At 45.6% G+C, this 21,428-nt stretch overlaps 2 protein-coding genes across 13 annotated transcripts in view; one reads left to right on the forward strand and one right to left on the reverse strand.

The window, feature by feature from the left end:
- KLHL18 (kelch like family member 18) overlaps nucleotides 1–11,146 on the reverse strand; it is a 55,721-nt gene extending 44,575 nt beyond the window's left edge. Inside the window, exons 1-2 of one of the 4 annotated variants that reach the window (XM_038566627.1) lie at nucleotides 10,893–11,032; nucleotides 4,428–4,532 (exon numbers count right to left, since the gene is read on the reverse strand). Coding sequence is in view for 2 of the 4 variants with exons in the window: in XM_038566625.1 (XP_038422553.1) it covers nucleotides 10,893–11,021 (129 nt within the window). In the remaining 2 variants the exon portion in view is untranslated. Of the gene's footprint in view, nucleotides 1–4,427; nucleotides 4,533–10,892 lie in introns of all 4 variants that reach the window. The other 3 variants (XM_038566625.1, XM_038566626.1, XM_038566629.1) reach the window with 3 other exon arrangements.
- Nucleotides 11,147–11,193: 47 nt separating this feature from the next.
- The window catches only part of KIF9 (kinesin family member 9), a 53,039-nt gene continuing 42,804 nt past the window's right edge, over nucleotides 11,194–21,428 (forward strand). For 2 of the 9 annotated variants that reach the window (XM_038566619.1, XM_038566624.1), the window contains exons 1-5: nucleotides 11,196–11,928; nucleotides 12,461–12,701; nucleotides 16,060–16,157; nucleotides 18,256–18,421; nucleotides 20,583–20,689. In XM_038566619.1, the coding sequence (XP_038422547.1) occupies nucleotides 12,665–12,701; nucleotides 16,060–16,157; nucleotides 18,256–18,421; nucleotides 20,583–20,689 (408 nt within the window). In that variant the 5' untranslated portion in view covers nucleotides 11,196–11,928; nucleotides 12,461–12,664. Of the gene's footprint in view, nucleotides 11,929–12,460; nucleotides 12,702–16,059; nucleotides 16,158–18,255; nucleotides 18,422–20,582; nucleotides 20,690–21,428 lie in introns of all 9 variants that reach the window. The other 7 variants (XM_038566621.1, XM_038566622.1, XM_038566623.1 and 4 more) reach the window with 6 other exon arrangements.

Genomic DNA, 21,428 nt, shown 5'->3' on the forward strand with positions numbered 1-21,428 from the left:
TCATCCATGTCCAGCAAGGTAGAATGTGAGAAGAAAGGAAGACGACAGGAGGGCAGATTCCACCGAAACCACTGAACATCTAACTGTACCAACAACATGTGACTTTCAGATGTTCCTTACCAGTCCAGACTCCACACCATGAGAACTCAGAGAGTTCAGGGTACATTTACCCACCTCTCCAGTCATACCTCCCACCTCAATCTCTTACTTGTTCCAGAAACATCCTGTCTGTGCACTTTCATGCTTGGGCCCTTGAACAGGCTCTCCTCAGCCTGGAATGCCTCCTCCCACAGTGTCTGCCTGTCAAAGTCCTATTCATCCTTCAAGGCACCAATCAGACACTAGCCTCTCCATGAAACCATCACAAATCCTGTGAACTGGAAATAACTGCCATTCCTCTAGTGTTCCCTTAGACCTCTGGTCATAGCTGTGCTGTTACAGAATTTATCACACCCTGCTTTCTCTCATAATTAATTATGGGTATCCATCTCCTCCACCGATCTTTAAAGGCCAAAGATAGGGGCTGATCCCCACTGCACAACAGGGTGCCTCATGACCTAGCAATGCTCCACGCACAGTTATACACCTCATTATTATGCTGACTGAAAGAGCGTCTCACACACAATATCAGGGGCCCTTTTGGACAATACAGCAAGCACTTTTGAACACCTGAAATACGCCAAGAACTGTGCTGGATAATGAATGGATGCTTCACAAGTCACAGGAGATTAACATCTGGATGGGAAGAATGAACACGCAAGCTATCTATACTGTGTTCAGTATGGTAAGGGGAGTAGGTGCAAAGTGTGAAGGCAATGTTTCTGGAATCTTCATGTGCACAAAGTGTAAAAATCAACAGATTCTGGTTCAGTGGGTCTAACGTGGGTCCAGAGAGTCTGTATTCCAAACAGGCTCTCAGGCTACATGGAAGCAAGGACAATATCCTTTTTTTTTTAAGGATATTCTAAAATATTCTAAGTAATTCTCAGTAATGAGGGGTAAGGTACAAAGGAAGAGGGAAAGATTGACTAAACCAGGAGGGATATGAGAAGACTCAGAGAGATGGATTTCACACACCCCACACCGTTCGTTAACAGGGCAGCAAAAGATGGCTCGGGTCCGCTTCGTAGAAACATACAGGCGTGCAGCTTGTGACAAGACAATGCTGAACAGACACAGTGCAAAGTGCCTTAGGAGAACAGAGGAAGGAGTGTCTGGCCACTTCTTTCCCTCTGAGAAAACAAATATATATGAAAGGAGCCTTGGAGCACGGGTAAGATTGCTGGCAGATGTGAGCAATACTCCAAGCCAAAGGAATGCTACAGCAAAGGCTCAAAAGAGAACACAGGTCATGAAGACAGCCAGCAGGAGGATCCTGGAGGCAACTAGGGGAGAACAGAGAGGTGCCTCGTCTGCAGGATCCTGATTATCAAGAACACTGCTGGTGGTCCTAGAAAAGTCCACCAGGACTGGTAGTCAGCACCACCAGGACAGGCTTAAGCTGTCTCACGTCTCACAGATGCAGTGACGGATTTCTGTGAGCAGCTTAGAATAATCAGAGATGCAGTTAAATCATAGGCCTTTCCTTTAATCCTTCCTGAAAACCAGCCACCACCTGCTGCTGCTCCTGCACTCCCACCATTCAGGTGGCTCTCCCCAGATGTCTTGCTGACTTAAAGGGAGAGCCTACAAAAGGGGAAAAAAGACAAGCTTTTTTCCAAGCTTTTTTCCAACACGAGTAGGAGCACCTCTTAAACCACCAAGAGCTGAACAGCCCTGGTCTACTTCCTGCTTCCCCGGCAAGTCTCTACTCTCTGTAGTGCAGAAAAATAAAAGTCGTTTCAAGGACAAGCCAGAACTGGCCTCTCTTGCTCTGGGCATTAGCATCATGTCTCCTGTGAAAAGTCCAGGTGAAATCCTGTGCTCTCTTCACGAACTCCGGAAAACGCACCCTACCTTTCTCATGTGTGTCCTGAACACTGTGCCCTGATTGTCCACTCATAAACAAATACACGAGTAATAACTGTCTACCTTCATTCATTCATTCATTCACTCATTCAACAAGTATTCACTGGGCCACTCAAACTGTGCTGGGCCTGGGAGTGGATCCCTCCAACCTCATGTCCTTCCATTTTTCTCCTAGGTCACTCTGTTCTTATCACACCAGCTCTGTGGTGCTTCCCAAAATACCAAGCATGCTCCTGCCTCAAGGTTCTGTGCTTACTATTCCCTCTACCTACAATACTTTCCCTCAGATACGCTCATGGGTCATTCTCTCATTTCATTCAGATCTCTATGTACAGAGGCTGGTTCTGGTCTAACAAAAACAACACTCTATCAGTCTTCTTGTCCTGCTTTATTTTCCTTCCTAGCACTTATCATCACTGGACATTTTATACATATTTGTTTATTGTCTGCCTCTGTACCCCCTACCCCTCTACTCAGAGGGGGTGCCTTACCCTGCTCACGGCCGTGTGTCCAGCACATGGAATAGTGCTTGGCATGAGGAAGGTGCTGACCTATCTGCTGAGGATATTGTTGAATAAGCATGAAATGGGAAGCCACTCAGAACCAGAGAACTACAGGGTTGGACCTGAGCCTGGGGAAAAACAGTCCAATAGCTGTACAAGGACCATCCCCTCAAGTGTCTATAAGAATTCTCTCAATATACTATTCAAGAAATCCTGGGTTAGGAAAAAGATTAAGAGGATCCAAATTACAACAGCGGCTTACTAAGTAAGTGCCTGTTATATAGACATGTCAGTGAATAAATCAGTCATAGTTCCTGCTCTCATGGAGTTATGATAGTGTAAATAATTACATCATTGTCATTGTGATAAATGTCACAAAATACAGGATGAACTGAAGCCAATTCCAGAGTTTCCATCCTGAATACATGGATGGTGTGCCATCTATGAACAAAAGCAGTGATGGTTTAGGAGGGAAAGAGCTTTCATTTGAGACACTATTTAGCGTAAGGATCAACATGAAATGCAGCTCTAGTATTTAGGAGCAAAATAAGCAAAACAAATAGATTTTTGAAAGCCATTTATAATTCACAGAATACACCAACAAACTTTTACTTGAAAGACATTTTAGCATTAGTGTGTTTTGCTGGTCCTCAGGACAGCTCTGTCAAGGTTACAGGACGTTTAGATTTTACAAATCAGCACAGGAAAAATAAGCTCATGACATGTGTCCATCGTTTAAATATTATGTGACTCTTAGAAATCAATTCCTTTTAAGTGATCATTAGAAGTGCGGCTACAGGGCTGAGCTGACAAAATTTGGCTCTCAACAGCTGAAGCAGCACACTACAAAAGCGAAAGAACAGGGGAAGATTACTCCTTGGTATCCCATGTTTCTCATCAGTGGGTTTGGACACAGAGCCAGCTTCTGTTTTTAGGGTCTTTGCAATCAAAGCACTATGAGCAATCTCGCTTGCCCATCTTGAGCTTATTAGCTTTTTAAAAAAATTGTGGTAACATATGTAACATAAAATTTACCATTTTAACCATTTTTAAGTGTATAGTTCAGTGGCATTAAGTATATTCACATTGCTGTACCATTTTTTTAAAAATTTTTTTTTAATTTTTATTTATTTATGATAGTTACAGAGAGAGAGAGAGGCAGAGACACAGGCAGAGGGAGAAGCAGGCTCCATGCACCGGGAGCCCGATGTGGGATTCGATCCCGGGTCTCCAGAATCGCGCCCTGGGCCAAAGGCAGGCGCCAAACCGCTGCGCCACCCAGGGATCCCACACATTGCTGTACCATTATCCCCACTATCTATCTCCAGAACTTTTTTATCTTCCCAAACTAAAACTCCATCCCCACTAAACACTAACTGCCCATTCCCTCCTCCTCCCAGTCCCTGAGTAACCACCATTCTACTTTCTTTGTGTACTCTGGTTACTTCATTTCAGTGGAATCACATACCATCTGTTCCTTTGTGACTGGCTTATTTCACTCAATATATAAAGTCTTTAAGGTTTATCCATGTTGTAGCAGGTGTCAGAATTTCCTTTTTCTTTTTTTTTTTTTCAATTAAGTAGGCTCCTCACCCAATGTGGGGCTTGAACTCATGACCCTGAGATCAAGTGTCACATGCTCTACTGACTGAGCCAGCCAGGCACCCCAAATTTCTTTCATTTTTAAGACTGCATAATATTCTATTATATGTATTTCAACAAAATGGGGTACTATTTTGTTCATCCAGTCAAAATTGGTACACCTTGGGTTGCTTCCATCTTTTGGCTGTTGTGAGTAATTCTCCTATGAATATATATAAATATCTACCCTTGAGCTCATTTTTTGAAAAACATTTTTGTGTTCTGATCAGAATTGCTGCACACTCTGCCCAGAGATATTGGGCCATTTGTGAACTATCTACCGTGCCTGCCATAAGCCCCAATTCTGGCCCTTACCTTCACGGCCCTGAACACAGCCAGTCAGGTCCACTGGAACACAGGAGCCAACACGGTCTCCTCTGGCCTGCCATTCTGCAAGCAGCTAAGCATCCTCAGCTTCAACTGAGACAGAAAGGGAGCATGGTGTCTTTAGTTAACGTTTTGGAAATAGTCTCCTTCAAGCTCCAGCAGAGCTAAAAGACTTTAAAGATGAGATGCAAAATTTAACAGTAACTTCTCCTTTGTCAGTTATTCAGTCATCAACCAGGATAGTCCTATGATCACCTGCAGTGAGCTGGAAAAAGAAAGTTCTTCACTTCTGGTCCATCTGTACTCTTTAACAAGAGATGCTTCCACCTGCTAGATACTGTATTGGAACAACAGAAGTATATGCTGGGGCTGTAAAAGAAGTGTAACCTACAACAAAAGCCTTGAACTTTACAAAGGCCATATCACTATACAACAGGGGTCTGCCAGCCACAGCCAACGGGTTTGGCCTAAACTTATTTTTGTAGATCAAGTTTTAATGGGACAAAGCCATACTCATTCATGTATGAGTTATGTACGGCTGCTTTGGTGCCACAACATCAGAGTTGAGCAGTTGCAACTGAAACTGTATGACCCACAAACCCTAAAATATTTACTATCTGGCTCTTTACAGAAAATGCTTGCCAACTCCTGGTTCACACATCTTGGTTCCTTCTCTTCTCCCAAGCTGGAAATGAGTGGTGATTTGGTCAGCTGTTCATGTGGAAGAGGCCTTCCTAAACTGTGGGGAAACTGGCTGGCTCTCTACCAAAGAGACAATAGGAATGCCCACACTCAGCAAATCAAAAGTAGGACGGGAGGTACCAGACTGATAATTTAGAAGAGGCGAGGAACACACCTTTAGACAAATGTGATCCCATTTTCCATCGAACTGCCTGCTATAGGAATCATCCCTGAACACAGGCTTCTTAAACTCATGCAGAAGCATCACGGCGAACCCCATGAATGCTGCTTGGGTGGTAACTGATTTTTCAGGATGCTCCCAACTCCCTTTCCCTACCCACACATCGGGCAGCCACAAGCTCTTTCATCCTCTGACTGGTGTTCAAATGTAACAGCATTACCCACAACATAACTTGAAGAAGAAAGAGCAAAACTAACTGTTTGATGAACATGAATTCATATCCCAAGTGCAAGTGCTCACGTGCTCTCAAGAAGCACATTCTTCCTCTTGGGTCTAATTGTTCACTCAAAAGAGGCAAGCCTGGAAACAAACACAAATGCCTCAGAAAAGTCAGTAGAAAACTCTGAGAATGAACAATATTCAGAAGCACAAGTTTTTCAATGCAGTGCCATTTCAAAATCAAGAGTCCAGAATTCAAAAGGCTAGCAAATAAAACTGGCATCTTTTTTTTTTTTTATTTTAAACCCATATCTTTTTTCTCTCCTGAAATAGAGCAATGGTGTTGCAACCGGACATATACATCGCTGTCCTCCATACTCGAAAATGACACTGCGGGGGCACCTGGGTGGCTCAGTCCACTAAGCATCTGCCTTCAGCTCAGGTCATGATCCCAGGATCCTGGGATTGAGCCCCACGCTTAGCTCCCTGCTCAGCAGGAACTCTGTTTCTCCCCCCTCTCTACTGCTCCCCCTGCTTGGGCTTGCGTGCTGCTATCATATAAATAAATAAAATCTTTAAAAAGAAAAAGAAAATGAGACTGCATATGGCATTCCCTATTCTGCTTCATAACAGCAGCAGAGCAGGTGAGTAATCTGAAAGAGGATGCAAAAGCATTCCTTCCACCACCAATAAAAAGCAATGCTGGATCCCAGAAAATATAGCTTTGTGCCTTGGGCAATCCCTTAATATCCCTAAGCCTCAGGGTTTTTTTAATATTTAAAATGAATCGCTCTGATAGACAACCTCTATGGCTCCTTTTCATAGGATTCTCCTAGCTCTATAATTAACCTGTGTAACTCACTATGCCACATATAACATAAAAAAGGCATGCATCAACAAGTCCTTACTTCACTTCCTGATATCCTTTCCACACACTCTTTCGTCACCAAATCAGTGTGGGAGCAAATGAGGCAATATTTCAGACTCAAATGTGTGGCTCTTGAAGCCAGCTTCAATGAGAACTGTGTACCTGGATTTAGTGGGTCAAAAGGAAATATTCGAATACTGTGCCTTTTACCCATGGAAAAGACGTTTCCTTCTGGAGGATAAATTCTCAGATCTGGGTTCAAACCTTAGCAGGGGCCTTAGGAAAATGGTAGAAGATTGATGCCAGCAAATCAATGAAAAACCATTCATTAGTGGTTGCAAAACAGAGCGAGAAGGAAGCTCCTCTCCTAAGCTTATGGGTCAGTGAATAATATGCAAGTCTGGTGATCCCATTTTGCTCTCACAAATAAAGAAAAAGGAGTAGGTAAGGAGAGAACAGAACAATGTTTAAGCGCTGGGTCTAGATCTTATGAATAACAAACTATGGTGAACACTCACTGAATCTGGGGAGTCTGCTCAACTCACTGGACCCAGGGGAACCTGACAGATGCGGCCTGAGCACTGGGCAACTGGTAGCCCACAGGAAAGGAGAGGAAACTGGCTGTTGGCAAAAGGGGATGAGAGTCTCAACAGATGCAAACCTCTCTACCCAGACCAAGGCTTTTTTGGGCTTTTTCTGTTAGAAGAACAATACCCAGCTGGATTCATAACCTATGAGCCAGAGATGGGCCCCAGGGGAATTGCCTGAGTGCAAAATTTTACGTGTATGTTAAATATGTTGCATTTTTCTGGGGAGGGGGTTCATCATTTTCAGTTTTTAAAAAAAGGTTCGAGTCAACACAGACATAGAATAGGATTTTAAAAATCCAATATCATTACCCTTTCTGTTCTACCTCTTCTTAATAATCCAATAGGTGCCAAGAAATTTAAATTTCAATTATTTCCAAAAACAAAATTAAGTAAGGTTGGAGAGTTGGAAGTGAATTTTGAGAATGCATCATACCTGCTAACACTATCACACACTCCCTAAAGCTCGGGAAGATAGAAAAGATGACCTGTTGGTAAGAATGAGTACAAGTGACTTGAGGTAGATTAAATCACATGGTAGCAGATAGAATCGGGTGCGTCACTGTCAGTGATAGAAGAGGCACCAGGAGAGCACGAAAGAACATTTTAACCAGGAAAACAGAAACCAGAAGTTCAGTCTCTAATTCTAGCTCTGCCTAACTCAATCTGTGACTTTGAACAAGTCCCGTCCTCTGGGTTTGGGTTCTCATCTGTAAAATGCAGGCTACTGAAACAGAGTAGTGGTCTGCAAACTCTGTTAAGACAATGAACATTATGTTTAGATAAAATCATCCAGAATTCATTAGAAGCTAAAACAAATTCAAAATGGCAGGTTAAACATACTCATTTATTTCTCCTCTCTAGAAACCCCATCGTTATCATTCATAATGACATCACTGTTCATAAATCTCTGCTGTAAGCTGAGCATTTACAACATGATTACTTTAAGCGCATTAACTAATGGAATCCCTAACACTCTTATTAGGTAGGTGATGATGTCCATTTTACAGATGAAGGAACTGAGTCCCCAGGTAGTTTAAGTAACTTGCCCAAGTTTCCAAAACTAGTAAGTGGCAGAGTCAGGATTCAAACCCAGGCAGTCTGGCTTGAATCTGTGCTATATCATCTCTCAAACTGACAATCAAGGAACAGCAAAGCTCCCAAGGAAAAAAAAAGCTGAAAGAGAGAGAGAGCAGATAAAAAATATCAGCAAACTTTGGAAGATGAATAAACTGGCTCAACTGAACACTGAGTGCTGCACATGGCAAGCCACTGCAGAGTCTCTGCTAAATCTCAACTGCTGGAGATTCAGGTTTCCTCTGAAGATGTGAGCATAAGGGAGGCTGAAATCAAGCAGTACTGGCCCCCTCCCCTAGGTAGGCAACTTTTCCGTCACCACTCCAGCAGAAGACTGGAGGTTTATCATCTGGACAGGATGAATTAGAGACTCCAGACTTGGGCATAAAGGGAACCAACCACTGAAGACAAAGAAGTGGCACCATTTTGGGGGATTAAGTGAAAGTCTGCAGGTGGAAGCAAGAGCCCCCAGGCTCCTCCCATCAGGAGGTTCCTAGAATAACAGCCAAGCTCATTCTACTCACGCAGAAGCCTGAATGAAGGTCCATGGACTCTGCACATATTGCATTGAAAAGGGCAGGTCCATCACCCTACAGCTTTGGCTCTCAGAATGTAACGCCAGGCCAGGAGTAGTAGCACCCCTGGAAAATTTGTCAGAAATGTAAATTCTCGGGCCCATGCCAGACGCACTGAATAAAAAAATTCTGGAAAAAAAAAAAAATAAAAAAAATAAAAAAAAATAAAAAAATTCTGGGGTGAGGTCCACCATTACCTGGTGTGCGAACAGGCCACCAGGTAATTTTAATAGCTGCTTAAGACTGAGAAGCCCTGCCCTGCAAGGAGGCCCACTAGTCAATAAATCCATCCCACAACAAAAAGCGTCCAACTGATTTTTCAGTATGTATTTGGAAGACAGTCCAGAAACATCAGAAGTTTCAGGAAAGACTCCATCCTGAGAAAGACCAAAACAGATATCACAGAGCAGCTCTAGTGCAGGGGAGTGAAATGAAGGAAAGCCTGGTTTGTTGGGCTTCTCCCCGGCCCTCACCATCACACGGCCAAGAGCTACTCCTCAGGCTGTACCTTGAAAGAGCTAGAAAACCAATGAAACAAACACTCTAGGTCCTCTCCAGCTCTGCCCTGTGCCTTCGTGCTAGTCCTTATGTCCCAGATGCTTGAAACTAACACAGCAATTTAGACTGACATTATCGATGGAACTACCTCTGATAACTTTCTTGTCCCTATGAATGAAAAAAAAGCACTGTTATGATGAAGAGTTGTTATATTCTGTATTGCATTAAATGCAGAGACAAAACACATTGCTTCAATTTATATAGCGATATCTGTACCTGTCCCACTCCATTATACCCTCTTGCTTCTGTGTCTCACGAGCTTTACCCGGCTCACCCTTACAGCCTAAATCTTAACCTCCAAATTCTCCCCTATTACTGCTTTTCACCAGTCTCTACTCACCCCAAGTCTTATTGCCACAAGCAGATCATTCTTCTTACAAACCTCTAGCAGCCTCGACATCTTCTACCATGTAATCAACACAGATGAAAATCTCTCATTTACATTTACCTCCTCTGCGTCCTTTATTTAGTTCATCTATCTCAAACCCCTTGGTCCCCCGCTAAAGATCCTTTTTTCCATCCTTTTTCCTCTCAGGCCACTTCACTCCTCTCTTGGAAAACCCAACCTCCTTCGGAGGATGAAAAACCTAAGCCAGGCATCATGCAAAGAATACCACAAATTTCCTCACTGAATTCTCACACTAATACCAGGAGTTAGAAATCACCCCTGTTTTTACCTTTGGAGGACTGATGCTTAGAGAGATTAAGTAACTTGCCCAAGGTTACAACCAGGATTTTAATCCAAATCCTTCTATCTTCACACTCTTAGCCATTCTACTCTCCTGTATCCAGAGGTCTGACTCAAGGCGGGGGGGGGGGGGGGGGGCGTTCCTTAATTCTGTAGAAAATAAGCAGGGCAAAAAGATCTCTGCATGTGCACATATATTATACGTGGTCCTCCACAGATGCTGAGAGCCTTCCAGCCAAAGCCCAATAGGCAACACACAGTTCACAGCAGCACCTTTCCACCTGGAGGGCCCCTGAGGGCTCAGGAGTTGGGCCAAGGAGCAGCACAGTATGTCTCTCCGGCAGGAATGGATGCAAAGCAGGGGAGCAAGGCTGGCTCCTGGGCCCAGGATGCCAGTAGGGAACAGGTGGTTAAGGGATGCCTCTCCCCACGCAGAAGACCTTTGCGGAGGTAGTGAGGATGGTGCACCTTCCACTGCGGGGCAGAGTGGATGCCCACCTGCAGAGACATCCAGGTCTGATTTTAAAAGCTCTTAAGAGACAAGGTAGTAATCTAACTAGCAAGGGCAAGCAATGACCTAAGGAGAAGCCTGCGCCTTACAACGGCACAGCTAACTTGGAGGGGCACAAAGAAATGTCTACGGTGACAAGAGAAGGTGCTTCACGGGTGCCCATCAGAATGTAGAGGCGGCCACCGTCCCCTCCTCTCCAGAGGGGCTGTAAGTCCATTTTCTACCGTCTGTGTGATAGGAAAGGCAGGCGGGCACCTCGACGTCTCCCACCCCGAGGGCCTGAGCCGCGCACCTCCCAGCCTGTCCTTCTAAGGGCGGAGAGGCTGTCCCCGCCCGTCGCCCCACTCAGCCCCAATCCCCCGCTCCCACTTGGCACCTGTCTCTCCCCTACTTGGTCTCCCTCCAACCTCCTCGCCCCATCGCTCTGCCCGCTAGACCTCTCTCCCCCCCCTCTCCCCCCGCCCCTCTTTCCTTATCCCTCAGCCCCACGCTGCCCAGCGCTCCGTACCTTGAGCGTCACGTCGCACAGCTTGCCTTGCCGCCGGATCTCCTCCATGACGCCGTAGCCCCGACTAGGCAACTCGGACACGGAGAAGTGCACCAGGTCCTCCAGCTCCTCCGCGCCGTCCTCCACCATCTTCCCCGGCCGCCGCGACTGCGCAGGCGTGGCCGGCCGGCTCGATACTAAACGGGGCAGGACGAGGCCGCGCGGAGCGCGCCAGGAACGCCCGGCTGGACGCGGGGGGCCCTGCGCGGCCGCCGTAGTCTCCTACCGCTCTGCGCCGGAAGTGCCGCTGCCCCGCTTCCTGGTGCGAGCGCAGCCTTCGTTCCCTCGCTTTCCCGACCGTGCTTTTGCGCCTGCAGCTGCCTCAGTCTTTCTGGATTAGCCGGTCCCATCTCCCGTCTTCCCGATCCAGACCTGACCGTACTCGTATCCCGACTCAGGGCCGCGGACTTCATTTCCGCCACTACCCTGACACTTCCGGCATCGGCGGAAACGTCCGGTTGCCATGGCGCCTCTGTACACAGTTCTGCAGCCGCGAGTGCGGGGTTGCGGTCGCTGCACAGGTAGCGGTCCAGCAGCTGGCGGGCCACTGCCTCCACACCGGGGATCCTGGGCCACGCGCCGCCCGGGTGGGGAGAAGCGAGGCTGGAGAGGGAGTTTACGCCGAGGCGGCGGGCAGCGGCTGCCATCCGAACACCGCTCCATCAAGTCCCCCTGCTTGGCTCGCTGACCCGGGAAACTGGAGCGGAGGAGAGGGCGCGGCATCGTGGGCGCGCTTGCGGGCTGCCTGGGGCGTAGGGTCTTCGAATCTAACGTTCTTCGGTCCCACGAGGGCTCTGCGTCGGTGCGGAGGTTGAGAGGGCGCGAAGTGGGGGACCGGAGGTCTTCTGGACCCTTCCGTACTCGTCAGTTTTCGAACTGGAGGGGGCTTGGGGATCGCCAGGTCGAGCCACTCGCTTTGCAGATGAAGAAACCGCACCAGAGAAGGACAAGAATGGCCCCAAGGCCCATTGCCTCCCGCGCTCCACGCAAGGGTCCGGTATGTTGGGTGAGGAAAGGGGAGAAGGCCAGTTCTGCCTGGAATCGAGGCCGGCTGCGTTTGAACTCTGTTTGGGGTTCAGACGCTGCCGCCGCTCTGATAGCTGTGAGGATTCCCTATGAGAGCACCTGGCCTGGGCAGGAGCGCTGCAAGGTAGGGAGGGACTTGTCCCAGCAGATGCTCCTTCTCCTTTTATCCAGCCCTCAGAGGTACTTGGTAGCAATTCTGTTCATTCTCACCCTTCAAACAATAAGGAAACCACGAGCCTCTCAGAGAAGTCTCCTGGTGGCCACTCAGACGTCCACTTACTTACAGCAGAACTATATAAGGGCGGCGGCCATGAGAGAAGAGCATTCCCCCCAAGGTCCTGGCAGGGAAAAACCGTGCTAAAAGAGAGGGCATGGTGAGGGACTGAATATGGCTTTTTTGCAAGTGGTACCTGGAAACTTAGTGTCCTCTTGGAAGGGCTGTGGACTCAGGGACTGGAGGTGATGTGACAGGGAGTGACATATGCCCCTTGGGACTCTCTCAGTAGTGACCGAAGATGGACCCTCATGTGGAGATTCAGCCACCCTCTGACTTCCAGCCATGACCATCACTACCAACCACCATTTCCAGAGTTCCTGCTCTGTGCTGGGTACTGTTCTTGACATTGAGCGGGGATTCAAAAGAGATAAAGCACAGTTGTATCCCTCAAGCAACTTGTAATTTAATTTGGGAGCGGAAACCCACTCAAATGATGCGGCGTAAGAATGATAACAAGCGTTATTTCAGTAAGTGCAAGATGGCATGGGGTCTCTAAATGTCTGGGTGTTTAGTGCCTGCTGAATCGCAGCCTTACAGGAGGACTTAATAGTGAAGGCTTGCGGGGGAGCGCCTGGCTTGCTCAGTTGGTAGAGCGTGTGACTTTTGATATTAGGGTTGTGAGCTCAAGCCCCATGTTGGGTGTAGAGATTACTTAAAAAAATAAAATCTTGGGGATCCCTGGGTGGCTCAGCGGTTTGGCGCCTGCCTTTGGCCCAGGGTGCGATCCTGGAGTCCCAGGGTCGAGGCCCTCATCGGGCTCCCTGCATGGAACCGCTTCTTTCTCCCTCTGCCTGTGTCTCTGCCTCTCTCTCTCTCTCTCTCTCTCTCTATCATGAATAAATACATAAAATCTTTTAAAAAAATCTTAAAAAAAATTAGAGAAGGCTTGCCTTAGTGGGTATAGCTCCTGGCATACTTGGAGCCATGGATGTGAGCATGGGGTGGGCCTTGGGAAGATAGGGGTCTGCATGTGTGTGCTGGCAAATTGCAGGCCCCACTCTGGAGGGGAGGGCAATGCTTGAGCTTTTCTGTACCATTCCTGTGCTGAGTGGATGGGGGCTTCCAGGAGTGAGGCCTGGGCACCTGCCATCTGGGCTGATTTCTTTTGGAGGGCATCTAGGGTGGGAGGTTGGGCCCTCAGACTGGTGTGAGCAATGGTTCCCAGAACTTTAGAGATTGATGGTAAATTTGCTTGAGTCAAAACACACCTTCCGCCACTCGCAACTTCCCAATAGCCTAGATCAAAGTGAATTTGGAATTAAGATTTTCTCTTCAATTTCCTCAGTTTGGGATCCATGTTAGAGCTATCTGTGGCTTTGTATTTAAGTTCAATTTTGCAGACAAAAATTTTAGAACTGAAATTGGATAAGCCATCATCCTTGATCACCTGAATACCTTTCAGACTCATTTTTCTAAAAATCAAAAAGTCTGAATGTTCCCATAATGGCTGTGAAAAGACTTCGTGAAATAATTACTTAGGGAATGTAACAAGTGGACACAGCTCTACAGTAGACAAATATGAAAGTGACATGTTTGCTTATTTGATTTGACATCTGAAGGGCTTGTAATGGTTAGGGTTTCACTTGTCAATGTCATTGAAACTGTAAATAAAGGGCAGGAACTGTCTATTTAATTTGTTTCTTTTTTTTTAATTTTTTTTTAATTTATTTATGTATGATAGTCACAGAGAGAGAGAGAGAGAGGCAGAGACACAGGCAGAGGGAGAAGCAGGCTCCATGCACTGGAAGCCTGATGTGGGATTCGATCCCGGGTCTCCAGGATCACGCCCTGGGCCAAAGGCAGGCGCTAAACCGCTGCGCCACCCAGGGATCCCTTTAATTTGTTTCTATAGAGATACTTAATACGATTGATGACAATATGATTATAATAGGAAATCTAATGGTCATTGCAAGTTGTATTTAGACGTAGAGGAACATTAATATTTTTGAAATCTGCAGTCATTTTTATGAGGTAACATTCATGTAATGTTGTTAGATAATAACACGTAAAATGTTAATATTCTTTGTTTAATGTGCTTTTTTAAAAAGTAAAATAATTAACTGTAATTTGGAGAAGAAATCCCTGTCATGCATGACTTTTTCTTTACAGTAAATGTCTTAACAATTAGTTTTTTAAAAATATTTTGCGGGATCCTGGAGCATGGAGCCTGCTTCCCTGTCTACCTTGTGTCTCTGCCTCTCTCTCTCTCTCTCTCTCTCTGTCTCTCACGAATAAATAAATAAATAAAATCTTAAAAAAAGAAAAGGAAAGAAAAAATATTAGATTGATATTTGGGAAACTTATTTTTAAAAATATTTTATTTAAATTCAATTTGCCAATATATAGGATATTAGGGAAACTTATATGTAAAATTAGAAATGTTTCCTCTCTGAACAATTTAAAATTGTATTTTGTTAAATACAAATACGTTTTGTATTTCCCCAATAGTTTCAAACAATGAGGTTAAATATATTTTCATAGACTTTTTCTTGTTTTCTAGTATACTTAAATAGGTTTAATACAATTGATGATGATTACAGATTGATTTTTTCCCTTAGCTTTCCTTAGAGCTCTTGACATTCTCTCTCAATACTTAATTTTTTTATTCTCATTGTATAAAAGGCACCTGAAGAGCTTAGTTTTAAATTCCCCTCAAAGCAATAAACATAGCATAGTCATTCCTTCTGTTTAATAACCCTCTTTGCTTCTCCACTCTATGTCAGTGCTGGAACCAAAATTTTCTGTCTAATTAGTATTAAATATTTTTACACAGGCTCTCTTAGGAGAGGGCCTCTTATGATTTCACCAATGAGACTAATATCCAATAAAATATGAGATTTATTATCATTTGGTTATGCAATTCAATTTTTAAAAAGAATGTTAAATGATTTTTTTTTATTTTAAAAGATCTACTTATTTATGATAGACATAGAGAGAGAGAGAAAGAGGCAGAGACACAGGAGGAGGGAGAAGCAGGCTCCACGCTGGGAGACCCATGCAGGACTCGATCCCGGGACTCCAGGATTGCGCCCTGGACCAAAGGCAGGCGCCAAAGCGCTGAGCCACCCAGGGATCCCCTGTTAAATGATTTTTAAAAAAATATTTTACTTGTTTACTCATGAGAGACACACACAGAGAGAGGCAGAGACACAGAGAGGGAGAAGCAGGCTCCATGCAGGGAGCCCGATGTGGGACTCAATCCCAGGTCCCTAGGACCACGCCCTGGACCAAATGTGGTGCTAAACCCCTGAGCCACCCGGGCTGCCCTGATTTTATTTATTTGAGAGAGTGAGCAAGCATGCAAGCAGAGGGAGAGGGAAAGAATTTCAAGCAGACTCTGAGCTGTGTAGGCAGTCATGGGGCTCCTCATGACCCTGAAATCATGACCTGAGCCAAAACCAAGAGTCAGACCTTTAACCGACTGAGCTGCCCAGGCACCTCCAATTTTTAAAATTTTTGAGAAAAATATAACGAATGAGGCAAAGCATGAATGGACTCAGTTACAGAACATTTTTAGGGAATAATACATCTAAGATTATATAGACCACTAAAGGGAGCATTCTTTTTGTCTTGTATATTTGTCTCTTAGGGAGCCATTGGTGGGAATTGATGAGTCAGCCTGTAAAGTAGGAAGTGCCTATACATGTTGAGAGCAGTGTCCTGTGGATAGAGCACTGACATGCTAAGGGGTAAAAAGGAAGACTGGCTGTCTGTGGGATAGGAAAACACAGACTGCATCTCACTCTGTTCTGATCTTAATGTATGATATCTCCCCTTGTCACTTGATGATGACCACTGAAAGTTGCACTGTTCTCTTCTTTTTAGCTAGAATGGGTACTAGGAAAAAAGTTCACGCATTCGTCCGTGTCAAACCCACCGATGACTTTGCTCATGAGATGATCAAATACGGAGATGACAACAAAGTAAGTGGAACATGCTTGTCTTCACTGGCCTGCCCCTCTCTGTCCCACCTTGCTACAACTTGACCCTGTCTCTAAACATCCTTTAGGAACCAAGACGGGGAGATCCCTGGGTGGCTCAGCTGTTTAGCGCCTGCCTTTGGCCCAGGGCATGATCCTGGAGTCCCGGGATTGAGTCCCCCGTCGGGCTCCCAGCATGGAGCCTTCTTCTCTCTCTCTCTCTCTATGTCTATTTATCATGAATAAGTAAGTAAGTAAGTAAATAAATAAATAAATCTTAAAAAAAAAAAAAAAGAACCAAGTTGGGGATCCCTGGGTGGCTCAGCGGTTTAGCACCTGCCTTCGGCCCAGGGCATGATTCTGGAGACCCAGGATTGAGTCCCACATTGGGCTCCCTGCATGGAGTCTGCTTCTCCCTCTGCCTGTGTCTCTGCCTCTCTCTCTCTCTGTGTGTGTGCCTCTCATGAATAAATAAGTAAAATCTAAAAAAAAAAAAAAAAAAAAAAGAACTGAGACAGAATTGATAAAAGTTGAGATGGACTTCAGAGTCCCAACAAGTCCAAACCCCTCCCTCTGAATTGCTTCTGATGAGGAAACTCCTGAAGTTCCCATTTTTAATTGTATTTTTGATTAATAGATTTACCTTCATCCTCATATCTGATACATAAAAACTGACATTTGTCCACACAAAACTTTCTGGTGATCAGATCTGCTTTTATATAACCACCACTCCCCTGGGGGGGGGGCAGGGGGGCATCCAGTAAGAATGTCCTAAGTCGATAACTGTTAAAGTTGCCAAACCAGTGGGAAAAACTCTTATCTGAAAAACTGGGAAGATTGATCCATCCCCTTGCCTTTATCACTATCCTGACAAACTTTTTGAAGCCCATGACAGGCTTGGGACAGGTTGAGAAAGCCCTATGTTTTCATTCAGCAAACAGCTGTGAATCTCCTCCGGGCAACATGGAGACATTCTTTAAGGGAAGAATTCAATAGCAAACTACCCAGGCTTTCCAAGTCCTGGCAGTCAGAAAAAAACTCACGTATAGCCCTGTGAAGTATATCTTGCTGGACACATTTTCAATGAACACAGAAGCACAGAGCATTTAATGTGTGGATGGACCAAGCCTCTTTTTCTTGATCTTACTTTTTCTGCATATGGCTGTGTCTTGGCTCCTGAATTAGGGCATCTAGTATAAAGTTCCAAGAAGACTCTCTTTACATCAGAAGTCCCCATTGTGAAGACTGAAACCTACCACTGACCTAACATAATGTGTTCCTAAACCAGCTACTGCCATAATGGCTTGCTCTGGAGGGTTCTAAAAAAATATATTTTTTAAGATTTATTTATTTATTTATTTGTGATAGACATAGAGAGAGAGAGGCAGAGACACAGGAGGAGTGAGAAACAGGCTCCATGCCGGGAGCACGGCGTGGGACTCGATCCCTGGACTCCAAGATCGTGCCCTAGGCCAAAGGCAGGCGCCAAACCGCTGAGCCACCCAAGGATCCCTAAATTTTTTTTTTAATCTGTTCATCTAAATTACAAATGGGTAGGCACCCTTAATTTGCTGTAGTACCAGTGAGGAACTAAGTCTGAGAAGCCAAGAAGAGCCTCTTCTGTGGCTATTAATTCATCATTATTCACAGTGGGCTATAGTATGTTAAAGATGTGGCTCAATCCCAGACCTGTGTCCCCACTGTTCTCTCTGGCCTAATTCAAGACCTCACTGTGCTTAATGAATGTGTCTAAAGCTTGTTTAGTAGAAACATGGTGAATGTTCTTGACACCCACTCCCCCTATTTCATACATGGGGGAACAGAGACAAATAGTACCCTCTAATCTAAGGTGACAAGTCCTGAAACTAGGAGGTGCTTCGGTCTCCTGATCCTTCCGCCTTGAGGGTTGTGTGGCTTCCCTGCAGGATCTTCCCTCTCCCATCTCAAAGAAATCATTAGACTATTGGCCCATTTGTGGAAGTACCTATTCTTCCTAAAGTTCACTTCCTCTCTCTTTTCCAAGTCAGGCCTCAGCTGGCAGTGAGTTTTTCATACTGGTTTCCTAAAAACTAGCTCACTCTCTCTTTTCCTCTCTTTTTAGAGCATTGATATTCATATAAAAAAAGATCTTCAGAAAGGAGTTGTCAATAACAAGCAGACAGACTGGTCATTCAAGCTGGATGGAGTTCTCCACAATGCCTCCCAGGACTTGGTGTATGAGACAGTGGCAAAGGACGTGGTTGCTCAGGCTCTCGATGGATACAATGGTAATCTAGTTAATTGATAGTTGTTTTACGTAAGAACCCGCAGAACCCTTCCTGGAGGAAGAGATGCAAGTGTTTTATGGTGACTAGAATAAAAGATAACCTCACATGCTAACTTCTGATTGCTTATTTGTCTATCTCCATATTCTTATGGTGGAAAACTGATTATTTGCTTGGTGATATTGTGGCCATGACTTGATCCAAAGTTCTGGGATCCTGCCTTCTTAGGAAGATAGGAAGGCTGTGGCTCTCCATAGGTCATGGGGATTGAACTATTATCCTGTTCCAAATCTCTCAAATATTAGCTTTGAGGATAGTTTCCTTATGAATTTGATTGAATTCAAATAGTTTTCTCTTGGCTACCTGGTAGGAGCTACTTCATTCATTCTACTGGCGAAATCAGTCACTCTTCCTATTCCAGTATGGGGTTATTTACATATAGCACAGAAAAATGGAGTAGAGTTGGATTGCCTTAACAAATTACAAGCAGCTTTATTGGGAAATTTTTACAAACTAATTCAGTCTAAGATTGCTTGAAAATTTGAAAGTCTGTAGAAAAGATATATCACAATTTGTAAACTTTGCCAATGTGACTAGAATGCTCCCTATCTGCAAGTTTTAGGTCTTCTGTTAAAAAGTCTGTGTAGGGAGGCACCTGGGTGGCTCAGTCAGGTTGGCAGAAGGCAGTCCCAGGATCGAGCCCCGCATCAGGTTTCCTACTCAATGGGGAGCCTGCTTCTCCCTCTCCCTCTGCTGCTCCCCCTACTTGCGCTCTTTCTCAAATGAATGAAATCTTTAAAAAAAAAAAAAAAAATCTGTTTAGGGTTGATGCCCACACATTGTAATGTATCCCGCTTGAGATACATAGCTGTGGTCTTCATTGACCCTGAAGGCATATGTCCCCGAGGAGGTAAAGACAGAGCAACTGAGAAGGCCTAGAAGGTTGAGAGTCTTGGGCCCTGGGTGCTGTGGAATCATAAATGGGCTTTGAGTCCCAAATGCAGTGACTTCTTCCTACACATTTGTGTTAGTGGACACTTTCTTTTTGAAAAAAAGATTTTATTTATTTATTTGAGAGAGAGCATGCTTGCGAATAAGGGCTGGGGGAGGGGCAGCAGAAAAGGGAGAAGCAGACTCCCTGCTGAGCAGAGGGCTAAATCTAAGATCCATGATCTGAGCTGAAGGCAGGCACTTAACCAACTGAGCCACCCAGGCACCCCAGTAGACACTGTTTCTGACCTCAGCTTACATGCTGAGTTAGAGCCCCTTGTGTAAAACCTACCAACCAACCCCAGGAACTAGAGGATTGGTGTGGTGAAGGCAAATGCTGATTTCCACGGTCCAGCATTGCCCCGAAGCAGCGTTTGGGATGGGTCTGGCTCAGGATGGCCAAACCAGGAGGAAGGGCAGAGGGGAATGGGAGCCCAGGATGATAGCATAGTTCATGTCCCAGAGCCTAGTGGTGATGGTAGAGTAGACCCCATAGATGTTAGAGGTGCAAGAGGAAGTCTTCCTGAAGAGGGTGGTGGGACCAGATCAGGACCCATCATGATGATGTTTCAAAAGTGGCATGGGACCAACTAGCAGCCCTGTTTAATCCTGTGGGAGCTTGCATTCTACAGAGGATTTTCCCCATTAACAGGAAGTTTCCTTCCCATGCCCATTTCTTCCCCAGGGATCCCCCCCCCCCCCCCCCCCCCCCCCCCCGCCTCCAGGGATTTTGAAAGCTCTTCTGGCCTCCTGCTTGGCCAGCTCCAGTGAGGCTTCCACCCGAGACTCTGGCAGTTCATGGCTTTGCTAAAGAAGAGCTGCAGTTCAGTGTTCCTATCTCCCACCTCACCTGATTAGGAAAATGGCCAGTTCTGCTCCCTGGGATTCCCTGCTCTGCTCGGAAGCTCTAGGGTCAGATCTTCTCTTGGCACAGGGAGCAGTAGAGCATTACATGGGGCACAAATTCAGAGCAGCAGTCTCTGTTTTGACCACTTATATCTGTTTCCCTGCCCACCCACCTCCAATGGCAGGAATTCCTCAGGTCCATGGCTGCTTCTGATGGCCACCTTCACACCAGGGGTCAGGCTGGCACCAGACATACTGGGGAATAAGAGAGCTATCCTTGGAGCTATTTTCCTGGACATTACCAAGACGTGCTTCCAAATATTTGCAGGTACCATCATGTGTTACGGGCAGACAGGAGCTGGCAAGACATACACCATGACAGGGACAACCGAGAATTACAAGCACCGGGGGATCCTTCCTCGTGCCCTACAGCAGGTAGAGCGGGCCCACAGGTGGGGTGCCACAGAAGGTCCCCTCTCTACCACAGCTGCTGCCGACCTCAGGCCTGCTATTGAAGACAGGATAAGCATTGCAGGGGTGAGGGTACAGGGGCCTCAGGAAACCGAAGTTTCAAAGTCTGACCCAAGCTTATGTGGAGCCAGTTTCTTCATTTGTGAAGGAGGGATTTGGACACGCCAACTGACCTCTTGCTGCTGCGCTGATCTGTGATCCTATAGTTTGGATCACAGAAAATTTGGAGGTCCTAATCGTGTTCCTTCCTTGTTTTAATGAGGGGGATATAGACTCCTGCAGAATTTCCCTACTGGCCTGCTCTGGCTTCTTCTACCACCTCAGCCCCAGAAAGAGCAAACGGAAGAAGAAGGGCACAATGTGAGCTTTCAGGGCTGTCAGCCCTGGGGGTCTGGGAACTCTGAAGACAGGACAGAGGGGCCTTCCTTTGGAGTTCTGGGAGGACCCTCTTTTAGGATGTAGGAGGCAAAGGGCTTTTCCCCAAAAGCGTTTTGAGATTTTAGAGCTGTGTCTTATAAGAAATGGAGATGACCCTCTAGTGAATAAACCACTCATGCTCTAATTTGTGAAGCAATATCCTTTGTGCCCCACTGTTAGAGCTTCAGGATCTCAGCATCTTAGACTTCAATAGTCAAGCCCAGTGCTGCCCAGTAGAAATATAATGGAAGTCAGACTTGCAATTTTGAGTTTTGTCATGACCACA

The sequence above is a fragment of the Canis lupus genome, chromosome 20 (assembly GCF_011100685.1).
Source record: "Canis lupus familiaris isolate Mischka breed German Shepherd chromosome 20, alternate assembly UU_Cfam_GSD_1.0, whole genome shotgun sequence".
In the NCBI taxonomy this organism is placed as follows: Eukaryota; Metazoa; Chordata; class Mammalia; order Carnivora; family Canidae; genus Canis; species Canis lupus.